The sequence below is a fragment of the Struthio camelus genome, chromosome 2 (genome assembly GCF_040807025.1).
Source record: "Struthio camelus isolate bStrCam1 chromosome 2, bStrCam1.hap1, whole genome shotgun sequence".
In the NCBI taxonomy this organism is placed as follows: domain Eukaryota; kingdom Metazoa; phylum Chordata; class Aves; order Struthioniformes; family Struthionidae; genus Struthio; species Struthio camelus.
Window position 1 is genome coordinate 95,161,056 of NC_090943.1, and position 25,392 is coordinate 95,186,447.

At 39.5% G+C, this 25,392-nt stretch overlaps 1 protein-coding gene across 1 annotated transcript in view; it reads left to right on the top strand.

Moving 5' to 3' along the window:
- The window catches only part of DCDC2 (doublecortin domain containing 2), a 72,595-nt gene that overhangs the window by 37,473 nt on the left and 9,730 nt on the right, over positions 1-25,392 (top strand). Inside the window, exon 8 of the mRNA XM_009688735.2 lies at positions 21,241-21,341. Within this exon, the coding sequence (XP_009687030.1) occupies positions 21,241-21,341 (101 nt within the window). The remainder of the gene's footprint in view (positions 1-21,240; positions 21,342-25,392) is intronic.

Below are 25,392 nucleotides of genomic sequence, written 5' to 3' on the forward strand. Positions count from 1 at the left end.
GTTGACCTTGCATTATTAGAGTTTTCTGATTGCTTTATTTCGTTTCCCAGTGGAGGGAGGGATACTGGAAGCAAAAATAGCTTTCTCTCTCCTTTCAGCAGGCAGCGACTAAGGGACAAATCTTACTTTAGCAGTTGGCAGACGAACAAGGGGAAGATATTTATCTCTCCATATTTAGCGCTATTGCTGCTCCAGCTGCTGACAGAAATGGTTGAGAGTCCACCAAGCTTATTGAAGAAGTAACTGCTTGTTGTTTCCACTTCAGCTTTTTCCTGCTCTGTGAATCTTTCATAGGATGGAGAAGCAGTTTGAGGCAGCCAGTTCTCTCATTTGAGCTAAAGCTTATGCCGGAGGAAGCTCCCTGTTCTTTCTTTGCTCCCCTATTTATCCTCCTGACTTGCTACTGGAAGTGGGAATGGGAGGTTTCAGGTGTATGCTGTTTTGCAGGTCTAGACCTAGCTGGTCATGCAGGCAGTTGCTGAGGGAGATGGTGTCTCTAGGTTGAATTCACACCACAATATGGGATAAGAAATCCAAAGCAGTGTAATGTGTTTCTGATGGGCTGGAATCCCTGCTCTCAGTGGGTCTCTCTTACTCAAGGAGGTGGATACTAAGTCAGTAATAACTATTTTGTTGGCTAATAACTATTTTGTTTTGCCAACCACAAGAAGCAAAGCATCTCATGCTCCTGTAAGTCTTTAGGCTAACCACAGTGAGAATTGCAGACTTGTCAACACCTGCAGAATTATTGTTCCCTAATTAAATTCACTGTATTTGTCCAGCCAGATCTGGTGGAAGATATCCCAGGAAGCAGCTGCCTTAAGATTCTCATCAGGTTCATTCTCACCTAGGCTACTGATTCAAAGTGATTTTCAGTACTGCTTGTATTTTAACAAGAGGTTCCTTCTTATTATTTCCTTTTTCTTTCTCAGTTTATTTTCTAAGTCAGCTGAAATGTATTTCTTTGCCACACGATTAAAACTAAATTTCTTGATGTTTTCCTTTTTTTCCCCTTTCTGACTCCCATCTATTTTCTGGCACTTTGCAGTAAGTATGGCATGATTTTTTTTTTCCTGTTATCAAGAGCAAAATCAGGATGTCACATTTGCTGTATTTTTGCTTTAAAAGCCCTCAGTAATGTTAGCTAGTATCCTGTATTCATCATTTCATTTGAGAAACCGTATGCAGTTGTTCTGAGACTGTTAGCTCTTAGTGGAGTGCTTTTGCTGTAGCATTTTTCTAAATAAGTGATTTATTATGTGGAAATCATTTGAAGGGTGCGTGGAGCCCTGGAGAGAGATCCCGATTGTCCTTTTTCTTTCCCTGTAGTCATTTTGATGGAATAAGTGTAAGGGGGAGGGCCCTAGGCCTCTCAAAATCCACTGTATTTGTCTATGAAAGAGCTACAGCTGTGCTTACTGCAATAGTTTTCATCCTAGTAGCCAAGCAATGTATGTATCTGAACCATGTTCTGCAATAGATGAGTCTGATCGTGAGAGATGGTAATTCAGCCTCTGTACCAAGTTTATTCTCTAAAATGTCTGAGTTGCAACAGGCTGATAGAGATCTCTCCCTTTTGACAACAGTTGATCCTATTGCCAAAATATCTGAGGTTTCTTCTGATCCAGTGAGGCAAACGGTGTGTTTCACCATTTAAATAGAAGCAGAAAATATCTCTGGAAGCAGGTGTTGTTTGAGTTGCAGTGTTGAAGAGGAGGCTCAGCAGTATCAAGGAAGAATGCTAGTAGTTATTGCTGCTGCTTCTGCTGCGTGAAATAGACAAGAGACTGATGTCAAATAGTATGTTTTTCCTACCCACCCTATTAATCCAGCCAAACCTGAAAACTCTACATAACATGCAGGTTTTTTGTTTTAAAGTATACTGAATCAGGTAACTTACCCATGTAGTAGCATAATTTAAAAAAGCTACTTAAATTAATTGAGAATGTATCATGCAGAGATGACAGCATATAAGAATTTTTTTCATAGTAAAATAGTTAATGTGCCAGAAAAACTTTAATTTGTTTCATCATTGATATTGGGTATTGAAATGTACCTGTAAGATTGTCAGTGGTACCTAACACTGATTACTTTGAAATTGAGTGCTTTAACGTACTCAGTGTACGTTTCCCTAGGATACAATAATGCCTTTCAGAGATATAGCAAATATCTAGATTTATAACTACAGTTGTTCAAATTTACCCTCATCCTTGAGAATCTCTGGAGAGAGCAATTCTTTTCTAAAATGATTGTAAAAATTATTAGTGTGTGAGAGTTTTACAGCTGGAATTATTATTGAACAATAATAATACTGAGAAGCAGGTTGTCCCTTCCCCCTTCCCCCTTCCTGAAATGTAAGAGGAGTTAATACACTGCCGCGTTTGGTAACCGAAGTCTATCATCATGTGTTCCTTTCCACTGTTCTTTTCCCATGTAAATGAATAGTAGGCTTCTCTCTGGAGTGTCAAAGGCGCTAGGAAATAAGACTCTACATATGTGATATGAAGGAGTCTTAAACTGCTCTTGCACTTTTTTTTTTTTTTTGCCTATATTTATCTGCCTGTCAGACTGGCACTTGCAGGCAAATTGTGGGGAAGCATGAGAAGTCTTGAAAAAATCAGAGCTCCCGGAAGAGACAATCCAAAATACCTTGGGTCAAGAAGAACATACATTTGTGTTCCTCTGGATGGGTTATAGATTGTGATACTCTCATTGACAAGAGGAAAAAAAAAAAAAAAGAAGGAAGCATGCCTAACTAGATATAACCTTTATTGCCCTTAGAATGACCCCAGCAAATCCTGTGCTACAAAAAAAGGCCTGAGTCATTGTTGCTATAAAAATTTCATAGACATTTATATTGCATGTTTCTGTGATAAAAACCACTCTGTTTCTTAAAGACTTCTGGATACATAGTTAAATACAAGCTTGAGGCTTAGTTTCTGAAATGTTATATACTTGTGCTGTGGCACTGATCTAATAAAGGTCAATAACGTACCTCTGCAGTACCAGAGATTGTGAGTTCCGGCATTTTGAAGTCTCATAGCATCTCTCATTTGAGGTTCTCATAGTTGGCCATTAAATCTTTGCAGCCCTGACTTAAATGAGCGTCGTACTGTTCATACGAAGGCTTTAGTCCTGTTTTTCATCAGTGAAACCTGAACCGTTCCTTGTTCAAATTAGTCCGTAAAGTCACACAGCAAACTAATGGAAGAGTGGGAACAGAGTGTCCCTAGTGTTGCTTTAACCTCTCTCTGTCTCATACTAATATCAAAACTGAAAAACAGGCAGTTACCTATAAAACACTGCAAAAAACTGTGAGCACTAAATATTTTAAGCAGAAAAGTACCATAAACAGTGTGCATTGTCTTCTGAATCTGTCACAACTTCCAGTGACGGAGTGGTGAAATCCCTGTCCCCAGTTTCAGTCAATTTTGGCACTGTGTGGGAGCTCCACTTTAGTCAGAACATAGGTAGCTTGTAGTGAAGTAGTTTAAAGAAAACCCACTATACTGACTCCAAAGTGTCATCACAGTCGTTGTCAACACAGTTGTTACGTCCTGATTAGTTTTACTAATCAGTAAAACTAATTGAGGTGTCAACCTCAAGATGGAGTAACTTGAACCACAGGACAGCTTCGCTTTAGGAGCTGTGAGCTGTTGGTGTGGAATGCTGCAGCTCTAATATCCTCCTGCCCACCTCCAGCCCACCATTCAAGTCAAAGATTTCCCTTGACAGAAAGCCAGTGTTCTGTTGTTCTCTTAGCTTTATGTTGGACCGTAAAAGTATAGGGTTGCAGATAGCAGCATTACACCGTATTTTTGTTATTTATTATTTGAAGCCACTGACCTGCCCCATGATTTGTGATAATGTTAAACTCACTGCCAAAGGCATGTTGTTTTGTGACTTGATAGCCTGTTTTGCTGCTGTACGTTATTTCTCAGTAGCTGAATACTTTTCACCTGTGACTTAAAGACAGCATAGGAGCTTGTTTGAATATACCCACCAAGTCATCTTGTACGTGGAAGTTCTTAGTGAGTTAACCTAATGTACATTTTAGAACAGAGATGAGTGGTGGAGTAGTCACCTTCAAAAACTTTCCCTAGATAGTTTCATCAACCAAATGCCGTATGCGCCCGTTGAGTACAACCCTGGCAGCGATGGATCTAAGAAACCAGCAGGTGCATCGAAGTAAGCAAAATCTGAAACATTCTGCCATCCAACCATCCCTGGCATTGCTGTTTTTTATGGCACATCATATGAGAGTCGTGTGGCTCAGTTTCTGACCTGGGCAGTCATTTCTCTCCCAGAAGCTCGCAATGAGGCAGTCTCACCATGTGTTTCCTTGCTAACTAAGGAAATAAAGTAGTGCATCTCTTTCAAGCAAGCCAAGTTGTGGTTGACTTCTCTGCCTGGTTCTTCTGATAGAAGAAGGTGATCTTTAGCACTTCAATGAGGGAAGGCAGGAAAAAAAACAATGTCAGGAATACTGAAGCACTGAAAATATTTTCATACCCAAATGGTCCAACATGTTTCTGTCATACATCCTGTTGTTCCTGGCTCAGTAAGCTGCTTGACTTTAACCTGTCCACACATGTGCTTTTCCCAAGGCCGTCTGAATGTGCTTACCGCCTCCTCAGAATAGGAGCAAAAATATGAGGTTCATAATTTGTGGTTGTCTTTGAAATCCATGTGTTCTGGTACGTCACTTGGGGTTCCACACTCAACAGGTTGAACATCTGGTGCTATTTTCAACTTTTTTACATTAAGCTACAGAAACTCTGTTTCTGCGGTTTGCAGAAATCAGTAGTCTGAGTGGACTGGTCTTCAAGCAAATCTGGAAGTTCGGCCCACTTCTTGTACCTGTGTCCTGCAGTGGCCATAGTCCTGCTGCAGGGGAAGCTTTCTCAGCCAAGCCAGACTTTTACAAACTTTTTTTCTGGTTAACCCATCAGGTAGCTCCCAGTAGAGGAGAAAGATCTATAGGGGAAGTTCTCAGCTCCTTTTCTACTTGTCCCTTCTTATCCGAAGGAGACATCTTGTAGACAGTCACTGCCATCTGGTCAGCTTCTTTAGACTGTACCCTCAAGGCAGAGGCATATCTTCTTGCTAGTGACTGACTCGGTAGAAATTCAGGAGCTTTCGAGTTTTTGCTGCGGGATGCTGTGACCCTTTCATGCCTGTAGTGTTTCTGAGTGCTCCTCTGTGAAATTAAAGCTGTGAATATTGTCTGCATATATTTTTATCTATCTTTTTTTTTGAAGAAAGAAATTAAAATCTATTGTGAATAACTGTTTTTGGAGCCTTTCAGATTCTTTTCTTATTGTAGGTTGCACTAAGCATGAGTGGGTAATAGTTTATTTCCTTAGAAAGAAATTAGATGCTCTCCACTTATTTCTGAGGATATAAAAATTTTATTTTTCTCATCTGCTAGAATTGTTTGAGTGTATCAGTATGGCAAAGCCGAGTAAGTGAAGTACTGAATAAAAGGATGCTCAGTGGGGTTGCAAGACTTGCTATAAAATTATTGTAAATTAGTCCTTTCCGGAAACCTCCAAGTATCTATGCAGCAAGCTAAATGCCTGCCTAGATGATATGGTATCAAGTTCAATATTGGGAAAGGTGAAGCGATGTAGAATTGTAGGAAAACGGTAAGCTTAAATACTTTACAGGGTGCTTTGTTAATGATAATGATTTAGAAAAGAATGAATCCAGTTTTGTGACGATATCTTTTGACTCTACAGCAGAGATCGTTAAAAAGTCAGTAAGATGTGATACGTAAAGATGAAGAATAGTGAATACCACATGCTATAGAAATCAATGGATCGAGCTTATCAGTGTTTCCTTGAACTACTGGTCATCCCATATCAGAAGAGGACATTGCAGATTTAGGAAGACCTCATGGAAAGAAAAAATGGTTGTGGATCTAAATAAATACATGTGAAAGGAGACTGAAGAACCTGAGATTTTTTATTTCACCATAAAAGAAATCTTTTTATTTAAAAATGCTATACAGGACTAGAGTCACATCCAACATTATGATAGATATTGCTAAGAAATTTTGGGTGTGATGTAAAAATTCACATATCAAGTTAAAATCAGTTGCTAATTAGAAGCACTATTTTGAGTCATAGCATAGATTAATTCTTTTCTGGCTTCTGTTTCATTTCTGGGTTTCTATTTGTTTACTGTTTGCATTTTTTCCCCCTAAAGCATCCTGTGCTGGCATTGTCAGAGGCAGAATACTTGAGTAGATGAACCACAGATCTGATCTGGGGCAACAGTTTCTACAGTGCTATTTATATGTTAAGTTTCTTAGAAAATCAGACCTTTCTTTTAAATGGTCTTCAGCGGCGACTTCAAACTGGCTAAAAACACATGGTGGTTGGAGCATTCATTTTTATTTTTGCAAGAAAAGTGTGACAGTTTGTACAGACAGGAAAGAATTAAGTCATTTCTTCCTTTCCCCTCTATCCCTCTAGCTCTTTGAAAAGAGGCTTTTAGTGCCTGCCATATCACAGCTTTCTTCTCCCCACTGCAGTGGCAGTCTAGTTTCCCACAGGAAGATTTTCTTAATGCCTTTTCACACTTTTCATGCTGTGGTATCCCTTCAGTAGCTAATAGATGTTCTTGTGAAGGGTAAATCTTAGGAAGTTATTTAGGGAAATCTGGTGGTAATTTAGGACAACCGACATTAAATATGCCATGTATTTATTAATGAAAAATATTGGTAAATCAATAGGCTTTTTAAGGCAGAATAGAGATGTGAAGTAAAAGATATTGTCTTTCCTACACTCCTGACTTGCTGCAAGACAATTATTTTGGCAGTGTTAGTTTCCATAATGATTGGTGCTGGAGTCTAAATATGTAAAGGAGTAGAAGTGTTATGTTTTGAATAGTCTCTTTGAGCAAAAATGTGAATATGTTTATTTACATCATAATACTTATATCCTTCTAAATTTCTGGATGCACTGAGTCAATTTTTTTCTGCAAGCATATCTAAAGAGGTGGATGATACCGTAATGCGAGTCAGTACATGACCATCTGTGTTCCTCTATTTATCTCACTTTATCTGGCTTGTGTTTTGAATTCTTTCCTGATTTCCAGAGCATGGCTTGCTTTTCATTAATTTGTGGCTCAGAAAAAGATTTGGTAACCATCGTCAGATCTGAAGTGTAAGATCCCAGTAGTGAAAAGTGCTCTGTAGGAAAGACTCTTGTAAGAAGAGGTGTGGGATTCTGCAGATTACGACATATTTATTTATTTATTATTTTTTTCCACCAAGTAGTGCATATGCTTACCTTTTTAAGCATGCAGTTTTATTTTATTTTTTTCTGAGACTCTGGCATCTGCTTGCTTAGGTATAAGAGTGTGTTCATAAAGAGACTTGGTCCATCAATTGGGTACTTCTTTACTGTGTCTTTGGTAGATTTGGCTGTGTGCTTAAAGTTAAGCATGTACGTATGGGTTTGGAAGCTCAAGGCTTTAAACATATTTACCCTCTGAAGATGAAGCTATTATCCTAAACCTGAAATACATAGATCATCCTACAAATCATCTGGAAAATACAGAAGTTCATTCAGTGCTATTATTTAATACTTAATGGTAGTTTTCACACAAATGGTCTTCTTTATATCATCATTTAACAGTGTGGATAAAGCAGTTCATATTTTATGTGACACAATTTATAGTCTCTGTTCCAAGAATAGAACTAAAAGCTAATGTGAAAACCTCAAGGAAGTATATCATTCCTAACTGTATGAATTACTAGTGTCTGGTATATCTTTCGCAGAGACATAAATTATTCAGCATATAAGTAATCATATGAGTGTATCTACCTGCATTACTATATTAAATGAAAGAATCTATAACAGATTTTAAAAATAATATATAAGCCAAGCCATATAAAAGTCTCTGATCTCTGAGGTGATCTAGTGTAAACATGGGCCAATCGTACCTTAGTGTTTTATCATCTTTATCATTTACTGAATAACAACGTTGTTAAGGATGCTTTTGTCCACCACAAAGTGCACAGTTTAAAATTTATAAAATGTACATGCAGCTTAGATGAAATGGCTGCAGAAATATATGAATATCCTGTCATTTTAATAGGGTGGTGTGAGCGTTCCATTAATGTACGAGGAGGCTTTTTGCTTTTTTTTTTGTTTTTTTGTTTTGCAGAAAATATTTTTAAAAGGACATATGCTTAACAACATTGCCATTCAAGTAGTTCGCATCTAATGTTTGAAGATTCTGGAGCTGAATCAAATTTAATGAAGAGGATCAGATTAGCCTAGAGCCAGGATCCTACTTTTTGTGGAGAGAAGAAAAACATTATGTAACGTGCATTAGAATTTAACAGTGCTCGCAACATACTTCTGTAATGAAAGTAAGGAATGCGACCAAGCTAGTATAGGCCAATTTACTTTGTAATGGCACTATCAGTATTTTCTGACTGCAGCAAAATTGTCAGGTGACCGTGTGTTTGTGAGAGTGGCATTTTATACCTACAGTTTTCTCCTGTTGCTGATACTATTATGGAAGAACATTTTACATATTTGTGAAACTTTGTTTTGTTTCGTTTTAACTTTTCTTGTGGCGCGCGTGACAGCCACGGTGAGCTTAACATAACAACTCTTTCACTGGTTATCGTTCTGTCCTCTCTGGGGCATTCTTTGCCTCCCTTGCTTGCTCTCCTGCTTCTCCTGCCTTTCACTGTTTTTCCCTGTACTCTTTCCACTCCTCTCTTTTCTGTTTTTTCTCAGATGCTTTTTCTTCCCTCTTGTCCCACGTGGCTCATCATCTGGTTTACTAGGCTTGTTCTGCTCTCTTTCTATGCCCTTTCTTGCTCTTTTCCCTAGTTGTCTTGTCTGGCCCTTTGACTGATTCAGCAGGATGCTGGAGGTCTGGGCTCAGCTCCCATTTCTGCCCTAGCCTTGCTCTCTGAGCAGTTACTTGGGCCTGGATATATTCTGCAGTAAGTGAAGCACCTGCATGGAGAGAAATGCATGTAACAGGAGGCAATTCAGCGCTCCATAGTTCTTCCCACCACCTCTCTTGTGTGGCTAAAGGGCTATGACAGAGAGCAGCTGTGGAAATGCTTGGGTTACCAAGGCTCTTGTGGAGTCTCTGGGCAGGGAGGAAGGGTCAGAGGTGGTGAGTAGGAAGACAAAGGCTTTCCTGGTTTCCCTCTCCATCTGGTAATGCCAAGCTTTTTCTTTCTTTAATCAGCTTGGGAGCAAAGAGGACATGCCATGCTGTCCTTTGACCGGTTTTCTCCTCCTTTGGTGTTGAGCTAAGTATAGCTTTGCAACAGGTGGGGACGTGTGCTGTGGTTGTGAAGAGTAGACTTGTCTGGGAGGTTGCATTTGCTGTATAAGAGGCCTCTCTGTAATGTACGTTAATAACTTAAAAAGTTTTCTGTGGCCTTTGCGCTTTATTCAAGTCATAATTCATAGCTCTGTAGCTTTATTGTGGGCTGGATTATAGCCCCCAGTCATAACATGAATGTGACATAGAGCTTTTTTTCCCCGATAAGAAGTTACTCTTTTGAACATATCTGTTAAATATATGTCCCAATGTTCTTTAAAGTTCTTGCCTGTACTTTTGATGATTGATTTATGGCTTATGAATTTCTAAAGCAAAAGTAATTTTGTGTGCAATTGCTGGGTACTTTGTATTAAAGTAATGGCAGTGAGACAAGAACTCACAAGAGCAAAGTGTATTGGTTTTTTGCATTTTAAGTATTCATTACAAGTTGATGCGAATGCTGTGCTACAACTGTGGGACAAGAGACTTCAATTCAGTTAAAAGGAAAAAACAACCTACAAACCCTGGACAAATTTCATTTAAAAAAGAAAGAGCTGCTGGTTAATTTTAACAAAAAAGCTAACCATTTCATTGGAGTTAATGTTTAAAGATGCTGAGCCTCAGGGTTTCAGAATGCAAATGAGTTACCATGGTTTACACTGGCACCCAGACGTGAAGTAATGCCCTCCTCTTCATGGCTGCTGCGCTTGTGCCAGTACTTATCCTATGCTTATCTGCTTTGTTTACACACGTGCTGAGGCCCTGTCATGCTCTCCTTTGGATGTAAATAGGCCTTATACTGCTGGAACAGTGCAGAAGAGGCCAGAGGGCAGATGAAGTCTGAACAGATCAGATTAACAAGGGTGCAATGAATTCCTTTTCTAAGGGAATTTTTTTTCTTCTCTTGTTGTTTTCAGTACTACTTCATATCCTGAAGACCTGAGTTAACATCCCATCCAACTTGAAAGGGCTGTTGCCCTGTGTATTAGTGCAAGCTCTTCCCCTCCTCCTCGTGTGTATGCTTTTAGTGCTCTGAAATGTCTCTCTGTCAATAGCCATCTCTCCCTCACTCTGTCCAAGTTTGTGCCTTTATCTGTGGGTGAGATGGGCTCCCGCCGATGTTGTGTGAATAGTGGGATTGAAGTGGAACATAAAGCCCCTTTAAAAGCTGGTAAGGGACATGATTGGTTCTGCATTAGGGCAGAGGAGGTGATTGTATGAGATGCAGCTTCCGTCTTAGGTAGGTGACCAGTATCACAAGTTCATGTAGTTGCGTTATTTCATCCAAGTTCAGTTAGAGGGAAGGAGCATTGCAGGTTTCTTCCCAGTTTATGTGTGTCTTTAAGAAGCCTGCTTCGAACATGTTTGAGGAACAGCAATTGGGAGGGAAGTTAGCAGGCATCTCTACATAAATGTCAAACTGTAGTAAACTGTACTACAGGGTCAAGAGCAAAATTAAGAGCAGGCATGGGCCCACTAGACTCTTCAGCACATCCATCGTCCATCTGCATTACTGGCTGTTAGCCAAAGTGCTGCTTGGGCTAATCGCATTCATACTCTACGTAGTAAGAGCTAAATTGCAAAGGATCCAGCTGCAGTGTACTAGGCCTCACCTTTGCCCTTTCCTCCCGGAAAGTGTGGACAGGAGCTTGGAAAAGGCTGTTTATTTGGGGAAGCTGTTTGTTTCCATCTGTTTTTCATGGCAGGAGGAAAGATGCAGTAAATCTTGATGACTGTGGTATGCTTTCAGACCCCAGCTGCTCCTGGAAGAAATCACGGAGGGCAGGATGCATCTTGCCTACTTCCTGCTGTGTGAGGCTTAATTTATTCTGGGTATCTAGGCTCAAGCAGTCCAGGTGAAAGAAGCGTGTCTGGAGGTGCCCACTCTCTCAGTTGACGATGGAACTGGAGACTGAGCTTAGACTAGTCACCTGAGGTTTGGGTGCATTAAATTTGATGTGATGATGTGATTCCTGCCTTGGATTATGGCATTATCAGTTCTATTTTAAGGAGCGTTGTGTTATTATGAAGGACCTTTTTGTTGGAGAGGCAACTCCTGGAACTCAGTAATAAGGGTTGCTCCACTGCACTGTTTTAATCAGTATAGCTCCACTGTCTACTGTGAAGGCCCCTTATAGATCCTCAGGGGGCTTTGCAGCGTTATTTCAAAGAACTCCTTCAAATTCAGAGACTTTGGAGAGGGTAAGGCAACTGCTTAATACATTTTACACATTTTTTTTCTGCTGGACGGTGAAAGACTCTTGGCATTTTATTTGGCAGCATTTGGCTCTCATTGGTGTGGGATTAATCTTAGTTGGAAACCAAGAAACTACACAGGGACTTTGCATGTGCACATTTTGGAGTGTATGGTAATAGATAAAAAGAAAATGTTCTTGGTGGAAAACGTACCACATATTTCTTGCTGTCTTTCTCCCTGCCAATTTAGCAGTAACACAGAATCTTCTTTCCTCTCTTTTGAGTGCCAGACTGTTTGAAAGTGGTTGTTTCCTGGGACTTAATGCCTCAAGAATTATGTTCATACTGTATTTAAAAGCTTAACCTAATCTTCCAACAGAGTTTAGTTAAGCTAGCCATGCATTTATTTTGAATCTGCTTTTTTTTTTTTTTAATACACTGAGAGTTTCACCAGCGTGCCATACACATTACAACTGATCCATGTCATAATCCTCTCAAATCAGGATGATTAAGGAATTATTTACTTTTTTATGTTGAAAGCTCTTTGTGCAAGATTTAAATATGTGACTTTTTAGAACAAATCCAGTGGACTGCAAGCTGGCGTTTCAGATTTTGTAAAATATTAGGCATGCTATTAATGTTATGATGGGATTCATGTTGCACTGGTAGAAACATAAATAATACTGAATGTATTATATATAACAGTAGCTACAACTGGAAATGTGAGGTTTTAGACCTTAGATTAGTGTAGCTGTATCATTAGAGTATGGGCTTATAAAAGTGATACCAAAACATATTTAGTTTTCATCATCTCAGTTTAAGGTTAAAAAAACTAGTATTTTTTTGGTTTGTACCTGCTCTGTAAATAGTACTGTAGGAAGCTGAACATGAAAATAACAAATTCAGGAGCTTAATAGAAAATTGCTGTAAGGGACCACCTTGACTTTTAGAGCTTATTACATTCAAATATAGTAGTTTAATTGTGATCATGTTGATAGTAAAGTAGCCCACCACTCTCTCAAACAATGAAACAAGTTCTGGAGGTACTAGAGGTCTGAATTCTGGCTATGAATTGGAGAAGTACTGTGTCGGAGATGGGCTGAGCCAGTCCACAGCATTTCAGATCTAATGTTGAGTATCACTAGGCCTTAGAAGCTAAGAATCATTTCAATTTCCGGGTATTATCATTGGCTAAAGAAGGAAAGAAAGGGGCCAACCTGTAAGTAAAAGGAAAGCTGCACAGACCATCAGGTATGGCAGCTGCTCCTGGTATCATGCTCTGAATTGCTTTCAATTAAATTGTGAACCTGCCAAAGAGCGTAAATCTGAGCTGCAGCATATCAGCTGTGCATTCTGAGCTGAAAGTGTTACTTTTTGTGTTTTTCCACTGACAACTTTTAGGATTAAAAAACCATTTGTAGTAGCATAGAAGCATGGACCAGATCACTGCTTTGCTATCAGTGTAGGTAGAAACTGTGCTAAAGAGAGATGGTCTTGTTCCGTATTTGCAGAGATTTTATAGGATTTAGAGGTTTATTCCTTGCATGGTAGGAGATACAGTTGCAGTCTATATTAAGAATGAGAACCCTTGTTGCTGTGTTTATCGCAGTACTGAATCGCCATAGTCAGCATATGCTAAACCCAGTGGGAAACTAAGATGGTTGTAAACCTTGCAGCCTCGTTCTCCAAGCGTGTGGTGAGTTTCTTTGGGTTTGGCTTCTTGCTGTGCTAATAACACATTGCAAAACATAAAGAGGGCAAACAAACTTGGCAGAGGACATGTTGCTTACTTCCGTGCAGGATCGAGCGTCGGTGCTCTGATGCTCAGTGTGGAATGACTGGAACAGGACAGAGCAGGGGAGACGTTTCAGGGCCTCACATTTGCTTTGTAGCAGTTTAGCATGAGGACCAAGTCGCACAAGGCACAGCAGACACCCAAGAGAACGCTGTGCTTGAACAGGGAATCAAAAAAGATGAAGGCACTGTAGGAGTTGCTTTATTAATTTAAATACGCAAGGTCTTAATGATGTGTCATTTAAATAAATGAATAAATTAGACACATTGCAAACAATAAATGAGGTGAACATTCAAAGTGGAGGAAGGGAAATAATGTCCAGCATTATCATATACAGTCTTTTTTTTTTTTTGGTAGTCTTTTATGTGTGGTGATAACTAAGCTCTTGCAGGTAACTGAGCCAGCTTTTTCTTTGCTCTAACAGTACCGGATTTCCTATCAGTAAAGGAGACTACCTTATACAAGGTTAACCTCCAGAAGTACCTTTTGCAGTTTCTTTTGAGGTAATCTGATGTCAGCAATCTATAACGTTGTGAAATCTTATTAGGAGTTCAGTGTGTCCTGGAGAGAGGAACTAACTGTTTAGAAGCTTGAGACCACATTAGTATCGGGTGAAAAAATACGTATTTTCTTATTATTTCCACAAGTTCCATATGTATATTACTACCAATTTCTTTTTAATTCCATCATTTTTTGGTGACAAAAATCACAGACACACACAGACCTGCATGGAAACCTGTCACCAAAGCAGTGGCTTCTCATTGGAAATGGTCCTTGCACAACAATGATTCTTTGAAATAAAATAATAATAATAAAAAAGAAAATTATATTGTAGACAGGCATAAATGCATGTCCTCCTTATCCCTCGTAGCAATCTATTCAATTTAATGAGCCACAGATTTTTTACATTTTATTTTTAATTTGATTTAACATTTTTATGAGGCAGCCTCTGTGGTAAGTCACATTAATTTTTTTTTATAGTCACATTTACTTTCTTGCTTACATACAGAGCTTGCAGTTAATAAATGCATCTGATTTCCATAAAATATTCAGGGCAGGCCATTATTGCAATGATTTTTTTTATCCCTACTGCTAAACTTCAATCAGTTTCAAATTCGAAATGCATTAAATGACTTTGTGTAATGTTGTAATTTGTGCCACAATAAATGTTTTATAGTTAATGCTGGTTAGGAAAGGAGCTTATGCCAGAGACATTAATTGCTATGCTTAATTATTTACAATATATAGATTTCTTACCAGTTATTTCAATGTATAACTTATTCACTATTTAATAAAGTCATATATTTTTCCTATTTATCAAAGTGTACCAAAGAATTCCAGTGAGAATAAGCTGGAGCACTGAATGGCATGAGGCAGAAAATGGTCTTGGCACTTTAGCCAAGGTTTGCTCAAAGTTATACATACACTGATTCATAGCTTCTTTCGCTAGATATTGAACTGAGTGACCGCACAGTATGGTGAACATCTGAGTATTTAGACAATTGATAATGTGTATTCAGGTGAAATGTTGTTAGCCAAAATGTTTTGGGCATTTATAATTTTGCCATTGCTGATTAATTAATCTGCTCTGTACCTATTAGAGAATTAGCTGGCAGCGTAAAATATCTAGAAAATTCCTCTGAATGTTTTCAGAAGGGTCAGTGGAGGACTTGCCTTTGCACTAATGGATTTTTAGGTGCTGCAAAGTCAGCATAGCTAGCATGGCTAAGGGGACAGGGCAGAGTAGGTAACAAGTGAAGATGAAGATCCTTGGCTACTAGAGCTTGTAGCTGCAAGAAACATAATTTAGAGCAGTCTGACGTTAAATTGTAAGTGGTTTTTTCTTTTTTCATTGTCAAAAGTGTCACAGAGGTGAAAAGGTAATGGAGGAATGCTGTTCTCCCTTTTCTTATCTTCACTGAAACCAGCTCAGGACCGAGACACTTATTTTTGTGCCGCAATAAATGTTTTATTGATATATTTATTTTTATGAAATACCCCTGACTAAGTAGAAAACTGAAACTGACTTTCTGTGCCTTTTTCCTACCAAATAAGAACGCCAATATTCTCTGGACCTGATTTCCAAAGAGCTAACCCCTCTGAAAGCATCCTCCCTCATGTTGTTTCACTACAGTTTTCTACTGAAAATGTTCTCTTGTTCTTACTGTTTGTACAGTTCCAGTGCTGCTGTCTGTGGAGGTTAGCCATACAGCGGGCACCAGTGTTTCAACAGCCATATTGTCTGACCCTGCTTGAGCTGGTTCACTCCTTTTTTTAAAATACTAGACACTTTTCTTCGGTAAAGCTGTTAATCATGCTCCATGTGCTATCTTTCCCAGTAACCCACATAAGGCTTTTGGGAATAGAGAGGTTGGAGGAGTCTGGAGTGTCTTGAGATTTCGTAGGTCTGTCTTTCTATGTGATTATGGAGCTGGAGAAGAGCTGATGTAGAGCACAGCTCTTGAGGAAGCTTCATAGGAAAGCACTTGCAGTTACATTTGTTATTCATTTCTTCAGCCTCAAGCCAAAGAATGCTGTAGGAATTCTTTTCCCAGACTGTAAAGTCTCCATCCAGAATCCTGCTAAATGTTCATTGAAAACAAAACAAAAATGTTCAAGAAATCAAGAAAAATATTTGTCTGACAATAGCATTTTTTTTCATTGTTGCTTTTTGCTGCACCTCTGATCACAAACTAATCTATGTAGACCATATGAACTCACAAATTCAATTGCAAGTAGATACTTGGAAATAACATCTCATTTCTCAGCCTCTCCTGAAGGAAGGATGCTCCAAGAAGCTTAACTGACACGAGGACCTGTTGATTTATTCTTTCCTCTCCTCACATTCATCGAAACATCTACTCTGCTGCTGCCTGCGACCTCCTTTCTGTATTTTGTCCTCCTGACAGTCTGCTGTACTTTGTTTCTTCCCTTAATTTCCACCAGTGCGTTTCCTCGTCTTCCTCTTTGCTCCTGTACAGTTCCTCATTCCATTCCTTTTGTGCCTTCTCACATTATTCTCACCTCATCATCTCCCTCTGTGTGCATATCCTCCATCCTCTGTATACCCTCTTTCCAGTTGGCTCCTCCTCTTGAGCTCCCTTTTGCTCCTGTGACCTTTTCCTTTCTCATCTGAGAGTCCTTCTCATTCTGCCTCTTACCTGAACTACTGAACGTGGCCCTGCTTTAAAAAAAAAAAAAACCAGAAATAATGGGGATGACATCTGTGTTTGCGGAGGTGACCTTATTTCTCTCTGCATAGGGTATAAAGAAACAATGGCAGTTTTTAGCTAAAGGCACACTGCTTTCATACGGTAACAGGCAAAATCTGAAGAATTCCCATCTCTTCTAGTTGTCTGGACACCTTGGAAAAAAGTCCTCACATAAGATCAAGAGGCTCTCAGTAATATTTCACTTGGCCTATTGACTGAAGTAGCACTTAATGTGGGATGGAGAACTGAGAATCTACCTGGAAATAAATCCTCTAATGTATACTTACCAGCAAACAAAGCTGTAGGGAGGCATTTTGGAGCTCACGGTGCCCTTAAATCCTTTACTGTCATCATCTTTCACTTAACCTGGAGGAAACGGGTGGAGAAGACAAGTGTTTGACTATAAGGCTTGGAGCCTAATATTTTCCTTTCTTACCTCTTTTTGGAGCTCTTCAGCCCCATCATTGCCATGACCATGTCTGTAGCCACCTTCATGTTTGAATGTACATGTTTACATATTTGTTCTTGTATGAGGAGCATGTTTAATCTACAGTATTTTATGAGCCATTTGAGGTAGATGTAAATGTTCCATCTAATGAAAGTGCTGAGAATTCCCTTTTCAGTAAGGTACAGTACTTATTTCTAACTTTAGTAGAGATTGCGATGTAAGCCTATAACAGTACAGAATGATGACTTACAAAAATGTTATTTCATGTAATTTATTGAGGTTTCTAAAATGCTTTGTTGTTTTTTCCTCCTTTAGAGACATATGAAGAAATTGACTAATGATTCAGAGATGTGAAATACTGCATCAATAAAGATTTTTTTGTGCTTTTTTTTCTAAACTAAAAAGCATTTCTGAAATATTACCTAGAAAATATTTGGAAAAAATACACAGCATAACACATTAGTTCGGGAGCAGCTGAGTAGCTCACTCGCAGCATTGATAATAGTGATTAATGTGGCCTCCAAACTCCTGCTGACAAGATCTTGACATAGAATCACATAAACAAGGAGTATATTGGCCTTTCACTCAGCTGCCTTCCTCCAGATATTTGTAAATTAGCATGTAAAAATCCTAAATGCTTCTTTTGTCTAAAATAGCAGCAACTTTTTACTTTTTTAGCTATTTTCTTAATATTCTTTTAAATCAAGTTAAATTTTGCATGCCATCTTGCACCTTTTGTGTTTCTTTTCACTTTTGAAACCAAAAGACAAGAAGAATACCTGTCCTAATGTAAGTCTAACTTCATTCCTTGGCATTTCCTTTGGAATTTTGAATTTGTTCGTTATCTTATGACTTTCCCATTTTTCAGATAGTACCATTTTTTCTTTACCTGTTCTGGCACATTTCAGACTTAAGCGTTTTTCTGCCTTCCTTGAATATTAATGGTACATGTGTTTTGGGCATTTGTCTTCAGTGCTTTCATGTTTACACAGAGGTTAATAATTCATTTCCCTTTTCTTGTTGATTTTCCTATTTCTTTAAATAATTTTTCATTTTCTTTTTCTAACAATGAATCTTTTATTGCATCTCTTAGAAGCCAACTAACCATCTCTTCTGTCATGTGCATTTGAAATATGTTATTCTCTTAATGACTTGATTTCTACAGAGAACATTGCTGTTCTGAAAATGGAATGATTTCCCACTTTGCCTGTAGACACTATCCTTGAAGTATTTGGGGGCTTTTGTGCTCATTACCCCTTCCCGTTGCAGCCTGCCGTCTAGTTTCAGCATCTTTCTACTCTTTGGAAGGACAGAAGTGCTACTTCACTTTAGAGGGCTTTCCATACAAGACACGCAATAAATGGGCGGTATCCTTGAGAAATGCTGGATCTGTTCCCATTTATGACCAGCTTTCTGAGCGCGCTCCTGTTACAAGATGCTTGGGGGAAATGCCATGGGGAGTTCATTTTTTGCATATTGAAATCCCCCTGTTACTAGGTTATTGGGTACAGTCTTTTGAATGGGAAAGTCAGTTGCATGATCCAGGTAGAAATTGATTGTCTTCTCCCCTCTTCCCACACTCCTGGTTTTATGATTAAGATTTGTGAAAGTACTTTTATTTATTTTTATTATAAAAAAAACTCCACTCTCCTAGTGTTGAGTTCTGTTGCTGGATTATTCAGCGTAGCCTTGAGGCTCATCTCACCTTTTAAGGTAGTTTACAACTGGCAATTCTCAACTCTTGGGATAAATTTTGTAGATTTGGCCTCCTGGGCCAGCATATGTTCATCTCTTGCCCTGCCTGAGAGGAACCTGGAAAATTACCTCTGCACTGAAGTGCTTTTATGTCTGAAGGCCAGATAATCCCTGTTTTGGTTGGAAGACCTGGGGATCTTGAAGATAAGGATGTTATTACAGAGTCTACAGGGAATAGTGATGATATTAAGTGCATTTCTCTCAGATGCAGATTGACTTTTTATAGTTCAGCGAGCCAAGGAATCTAGCATAAGCTACTGAGGTTATTTTCTCAAGCTACTTAAGGGAAGGCCTTGAATTAAGAGAGTCATCATGGTGGTTTTCAAGAAACACTTTGCATTTTCCTCTCAGCATATGGTTGTGGTCTAAATCTCAATCTCTTATCTATGATAAGCAGCAGCAATGATAATATCAGGTAAAAGAAACAGAACCTTCTGTTCCTTAGAGTACCTCACTTGACAGGTGAGCTGAACCTTATCTTCTGGAGAAGTTGAAGCAAATGTGTTTTTCTGTTTAACTTCAGAATTGTGGGGCAGTCTTTGTGTTAATATGCTCTGAAAAAAGAGAAATGTCAAGTTCACTGATTACTTGAGAAAATACAAGATGCATCTTTAGATGCATTCTGCTGCTACTGTTGACTATTCCATGTTCTTACTGCTGAATTTGTCAAGAAAGCCATCTCAGCGTGAGATCCTTAATGAGACTATATTCATTGGTCAAAGGTTTACCGTATTGCCAGCAAGTACTAGGTGTCTTTTAGTTGATTCCAGTGGGGCATAAAGCAACAGGCACGCTGTATGTAATAGTCCAGCAAAAAAAGGGAAATGGGAGAAGAAAATGACTCTTTCCATGCTACATATGAAGGTAGGATCTTCTTCAAAACACATCAAGATGTTTAGGACAAGGATCCAACCAGTGATCCTAAGAATCCTGTGGCGTTTTTCAACATGGGCACTTTCAGAGGACAAGTATTGTAGATCTTTTGGTGGAATGGTTTCCAGCAGGACCAATTCCCAATTACTAAATTGCTACATCCATCAGAAAATCTCTTGCCTGAGCTGCAGTTGGCAGTGCCAGTCAGGAATATAATTGTAAAGTTCCACAGGCTTCCACATTTCTGCCTCTTCATTTCAAACTGCGAAGTGACTTTCACTTCCTAGTGTTTTTGTCAGTGGCCTAGTAGTAGAAATTTATGGCCATCTAGGTGGCTTTGGCATCTTCCCCTCTGGATAACCATTTTCAGTGGTAGGATATCCCTCAGAACTTTGTTTCTAGGATAAACTCTTTCCTTGGTTCTCGCAGTGATGAGAAGTAACTGGAAAATGAACCTTTAGTCTAGTCAACACCGTAACTTTTTATGTAGAGAGACTCAAGATTTCTGTAAGTCTCTTTTGTTACTTATTCTTACCCATGGTTTTTCTGCCTTCCAAAAGGTCCTATGAATGATTGCTTATTTCACAAGGCAACTTTATTCCCATATCAAGCATTGCAGATCAATTTGCGTGTTCAGTTAGTATTAACAACTTCACACCCTTTTATGAAGAATTAAAAGGCAGTCCAAAACAGCACAAATGAATTTTCGTCTTTCTTATTGTAGTTGCTCATTATGTCGGATGTGAACACAACGGCATAGGACTGTATGTCTTTCCTAAACAGATGGAGAGGGAGGGAGATGATTTGGACTAACCTCCATGTTTTTAATTTCTGGGCTCCTTTCTGTTGGGGGGTGGGAGGGAAGGGGAGAGAGGAATGTGTGTCATGTGGAAGCTGATTGTTTTCTGTATCTGCCTGTCTTCATTTTCATAGTTTGTTGATACCAAAAGATCTGTATTAGAAACTGCCAAGACCTCTGGAGATCACTTACGCTTGAAAAAAAGTTACTCAGACCAAATGTTTGTATAAGTTCTTTGCAAAATTTAGTATCATTTGAACCATGAACCTTGTTAGCTAAAATTGTTCTTGACAGTCCTAAGCACGTGCTTTTTTATGCAGATGTGGAGTTTCAGCTATAATTCCACTTGCATATGCCCGAGTGTGGGGAATGTAATTTATCCCAACTGCCTTTGTTCATCGTCTACTCCTGTCCTGCTTCACTGTGTTTGCTTTTGATTCAGAGCTTCAGATTTTTGCTAGTCGTGAAAGTGTTGTTGTGATGATTACAAGAGGATACAGTTGTTGACTATAGATCTAGTAGTGGTATGTTACAGTTGTAATGTATTAAGTTCAGATTCACTCCTGACCTTTCCTGGGACAGGAAGAACTTCAGAGATTTCTTCAATTTCTCTGTTTATCTCCTTTCCCTTCCCCAAATGATGTAGAGTATAGGCATTTGTAATTAAAAAAGGAAAGGAAAACAAATTGAGAATAATGGGAGATTGAAAATTTCATTAGAAGTATTGTACGGGGAGTGGTGTGTCACCTCTGAAACCTGCTTTCAGAAACAAAATTGAGTGCAATTCAGTAGCTGAACCACACCGTGTCACAATTTGACTTCACTTCCTTTCACTCTGTATCTTTTCCCATTGTAGATGAAGGTATTTACAAAGCTGGAGAGGAGCGATCTGAAATGTGGGGAGCAGCTGAAGTGCAGGAAGATGAAGACACTTGTGTAGAAGTTCCACTGGACCAGGTAATGACTGAGCTTTAAATAAATGGCTTTTTATTTTTTTGGACCACAGATTGTGCGTGTTGGTTTTCTTTCTTCACTTTCTTTCATGAGCTCAGCATGATTCTGTGGGGGTGATCGTAGCTGCGCACGGATACGACTCTGTTTATAAAAGCTTTAGAACATCTTCCCTTTTCTGTTAGTCTGTCAAATACCAGTTATGTTATCATCGTACATCACCTTCCAAACTGGTTTGGGGGCCCTAATAGGGCCTCAAAGAAGCAGGACTCCCTAACAAATAGATCCACCTGAATCACAGTCCCTTTATGCTGGTGGAACAGGGTGAAAGGAGTAAAGCACAGAATCAGGCTCAGAATTCCAGCAGTCCCGAACCATAAACAGGCATAGATTTATCTCTTTGTGGGGTTTTTTTGTTTGTTATGTTGTTTTGTTTTGTTTTTAAATCAAGCTGCCAGCAGTTTCTCCTGTTTGAACAACAGGGTATTTATTTGGCCAACTTTTTCGTCATAAGGCCATGTGCAATAAATAGGTTTTGATGTGTTACAGACTTTTTTCTAGTCTAGGATAGTACCCCTTTGTTTTATCTGATGTTATTTCATTAAATAAAATCTTACGAACTGAAATGATCTGGGAAATAGGCAAGTTGGAGGTTATTCCTATGAAGTGGAGAGTAGAACTGCTTAAATTATTTGCTGAAATTATTTCTGCTAGTGAATCGCTTACAAGCCAGTCCTCTTTTTCATCTTATGCATTTGCAGGAATTTGACAACATATTCAACTTGTGTGTAGTCCACAAGATGTTGCGTTGTGCGTTTGGTCTCTGGCTGATAATATCTTGTGGTCAGCCACCTGGGTCACATGATAGTATTTCTGGTCTATGCAGTAGGGTAAAGAATAACAATTTACTTGATCGATTGGTCAGGCTAAAAATTGTTCCAGTGACATGAGAGATTTTGAGTCATTTTTATCACTTGCTGGTAGTTATCTCTGTGCTGAAGGACAGTGACTAATGTGAGATTAAAAACATATGGAAGGGAAGCAAGTTTAAAATATTTATTTGAAAAACACTTCAACCAGCCAGGGCAACACAATGGCGCAAGCAATCCAGGAGATTTTGGGAATGTTTTGGAGACAATCTTTTGATGTAGGTACGGGGGTAGATGACTAGGGGAGGTGTTCTGCTAGATTTCCTATGGATGAATAAAGAGCAACCGGTTGGGGATGCGATAGTGGCAGCCTTGGTTACAGTAGCCACAGGAAGATAGAGGTAAAGATCCTGAAGGAAGTAGGGAAGACAAATGGCAAAATGAAAATGCTGAAATTCAGGAGAGTGGACTTTGACTTGTTCAGGAAACTGGCAGTTAGGACCCTGTGTGAGGCTGACCTGAAGGGAAAAGGAGTGCAGGAGAGCTAGTTGATCTCCAAGGACAGCTGCCTCAGAGCACAAGAACAGTCTATCCCAGTGTGCAAGAAAACAAGGAGGCATAGCAGGAGGCAAGTTTGACTGAACAGAGAATTGCTGCTTGAGCTCATACTGAGAAAGGAGAGGTATGGGAGGTAGAAGCGGGGACAGACTGCTAAGGATCAATATAGAAACACTGCCTGGGCATGCAGGGATGAAATTGGGAAGGATAAAGCTTGCCTGGAAAAGGAAGCTGATGCTTGTATTTGAGAGCAACCAGCATGTATTTTATAAGGGCAAATCATACTTGACCAACCTGTCTGCCTCTATGATTAAATAACTGGCTCTGTGGATGAAAATAAAGCAATTACTATCATTTATCTTGCTTTCAATTTGGACCTCCATAATTTATTTGTAGGAAAAACTAGCAGATAGGTAGTAGATATGGGAAACGAGATCCTGTTAGGGAAGGTATTATTGGTGGACTACAAAGTGAGTGAAAAACTGTCTGGTTTGGTGGGACTCAAAGGGTCAATGATTTGAAAGCGAATGGCAGCTGTTTATGAACGACAGTTCTCAGGGTCTAAAGCTGAGCCTGATACTGTTGAACGTGTTTGTCAGTGATGTGGGTGGTGGCATGGGATGCACCCTCATCCAGGTCAAAAGTGACTCCAAGCTGTCATTGTCAGTTAATATGCTGGAGAGCACGACTGTTTTTCAGAGGGATCTCAACAACTTGAAGGAATGGGATAAATTGAACTTCATGAAGGTCAGCAAAGGCAAATGCGAAGTCCTGCTCCTGGAACAGAGTAACTGTGCGTTGGTACAGGATGGAGCTGGCAGGCTGGGGAGAAGCTCTGCAGAAAAGGCCCTGGAGCTCTGTAGAAAAGGCTTTTTTAACGAGTTTGAAAAGAATCAGCAGTGCACTCTTTTGGTGATGATGGTTGATCACATACAGGGCTGCATATAGTAAGAGCATAGCCAACACATGAAGGGAACTGATTGTTTACCTCGACTGGGCACCTATGAGGTTACACCTGGATTATTTTGTCCAGTTTTGAGCCTCTCCCAGTATAAGAGGGGTATTTACAAACAGGAGAGAGTCCAGCACAACACCAAACTAAAATGTTTAGGGTGCAAGAGTATTTGACACACCTGGAGAAGCCTGGGGAGCTGGGTTTGTTGAGCCTTGAAGGCTAAAAAACAGAAGGCAACTTCTCTCAAGTTCTTCTCTCAATTACATATGGAGTTAGAGAGAAGACAGAGCCGGCCATTTCTCTGGGTTGCATAGAGAAAGGATGAGGCAGTGGTCCTAAGTAGCAACAAGGGAAGTTTGGGTATAAGGAAAAACATTTTCGCAGTGGGAGTTGTAAGCACTGTCTTGTCCAGAGAGGATGTGGAATCTCTGTTCTTGGTGATTTTTAAAACTAAATTGGACAAGGCAGCCTCTTTGAACTTTGAAGTTAGTCTTGCTTTCAGCAGGGCATTGGGCTAGAGATCTCTTCCAAGATAAATTTTTCTGTGGTTCTGTATTTGTTCCTCTCGCATTTTTTTCAGTCCTGTAATCAACTTTTTTGGTAAGATTTGTATGGCTTTTGTCCTTACTTTTTGTTTTGTTTTGTTTTGTTTTTAATTCATTTCAACCAGATAGAAGAATAGTAGGCATATATACAAGCTATGTCTCCAGTCCTAAAGAGAAATGCCTGAGGGGAAATTGGTCAGAAGTTTTACAGCCTTATGTTATGTTGTAATTTCTGTCTGTGTGTTACCAATCTGTACTTTAAGAAAGCCACATGTGGTATTGCCACGGGTAGCAAGTTCGAAGAATGGCACCATATCGGTCCAGATCTCTGCACTTGTTTTATTTTAGGCTACTGTTTCTAAGTGGAGTAATTCTTAGTGATTGATTGTTTTTAATAGGAAGGGATTTTGCTCAGCTATTCTGCAGACATTGTTTTTGAAGACATATGATCCAAGTGATTGAAAGATGGTTGATCCTGGTCTCTGGTACAGGGAATTCTGCTGCTGTGTCTTTTCACAGCGAGTACCTGCCCCAGCCTGAGATGTCTCTGTGCTAAGCACCATCAACCCCAGCAGCCCTGTGAATTGCGGTTGAGATGGTATGGTAGGGTGTGTTGCTTTGTACTGATAGTACTGACACTGGGGAAGAACATACCTTAATCTTTGTTTCTTATTACATCCTGAAGTATATCCTGTCCTGGTCTTGACTGTGTAATAATCAATTTGTGAGATGATTAGCCTGTTTATTGGCCTCTGTAGGTGCGTAAAGAATCCCTCTGGGTAGTGTAAAGCATTTGACAGCGTAAATTGGGTTGTCAAGTCTCAGTTTGTATGTTGACTGTAATGCTTATGAAATCCAAGAGCCCTGGAGACAGGAGTCTTACCTCTCCACAGAGATGCTACAGCACAGGCAACGGGTCTGGCTATTGCACTAGCAGTCTTGCCAGTTTGCTTCAGCTCTGCTGCTGGTGACCATCATTAGGGAGAGGAGAACAGTGAATTCTTCACTGCCAATTCTATACTTGGCACACCTACCTGGGGTTGTTGATACAGTTGCCAGCGAGCATCACTTGTGCTGGTAGGCTTGCAACAGTATGAACTTGCTTGATACCACTAAGCTTATTTAGACAG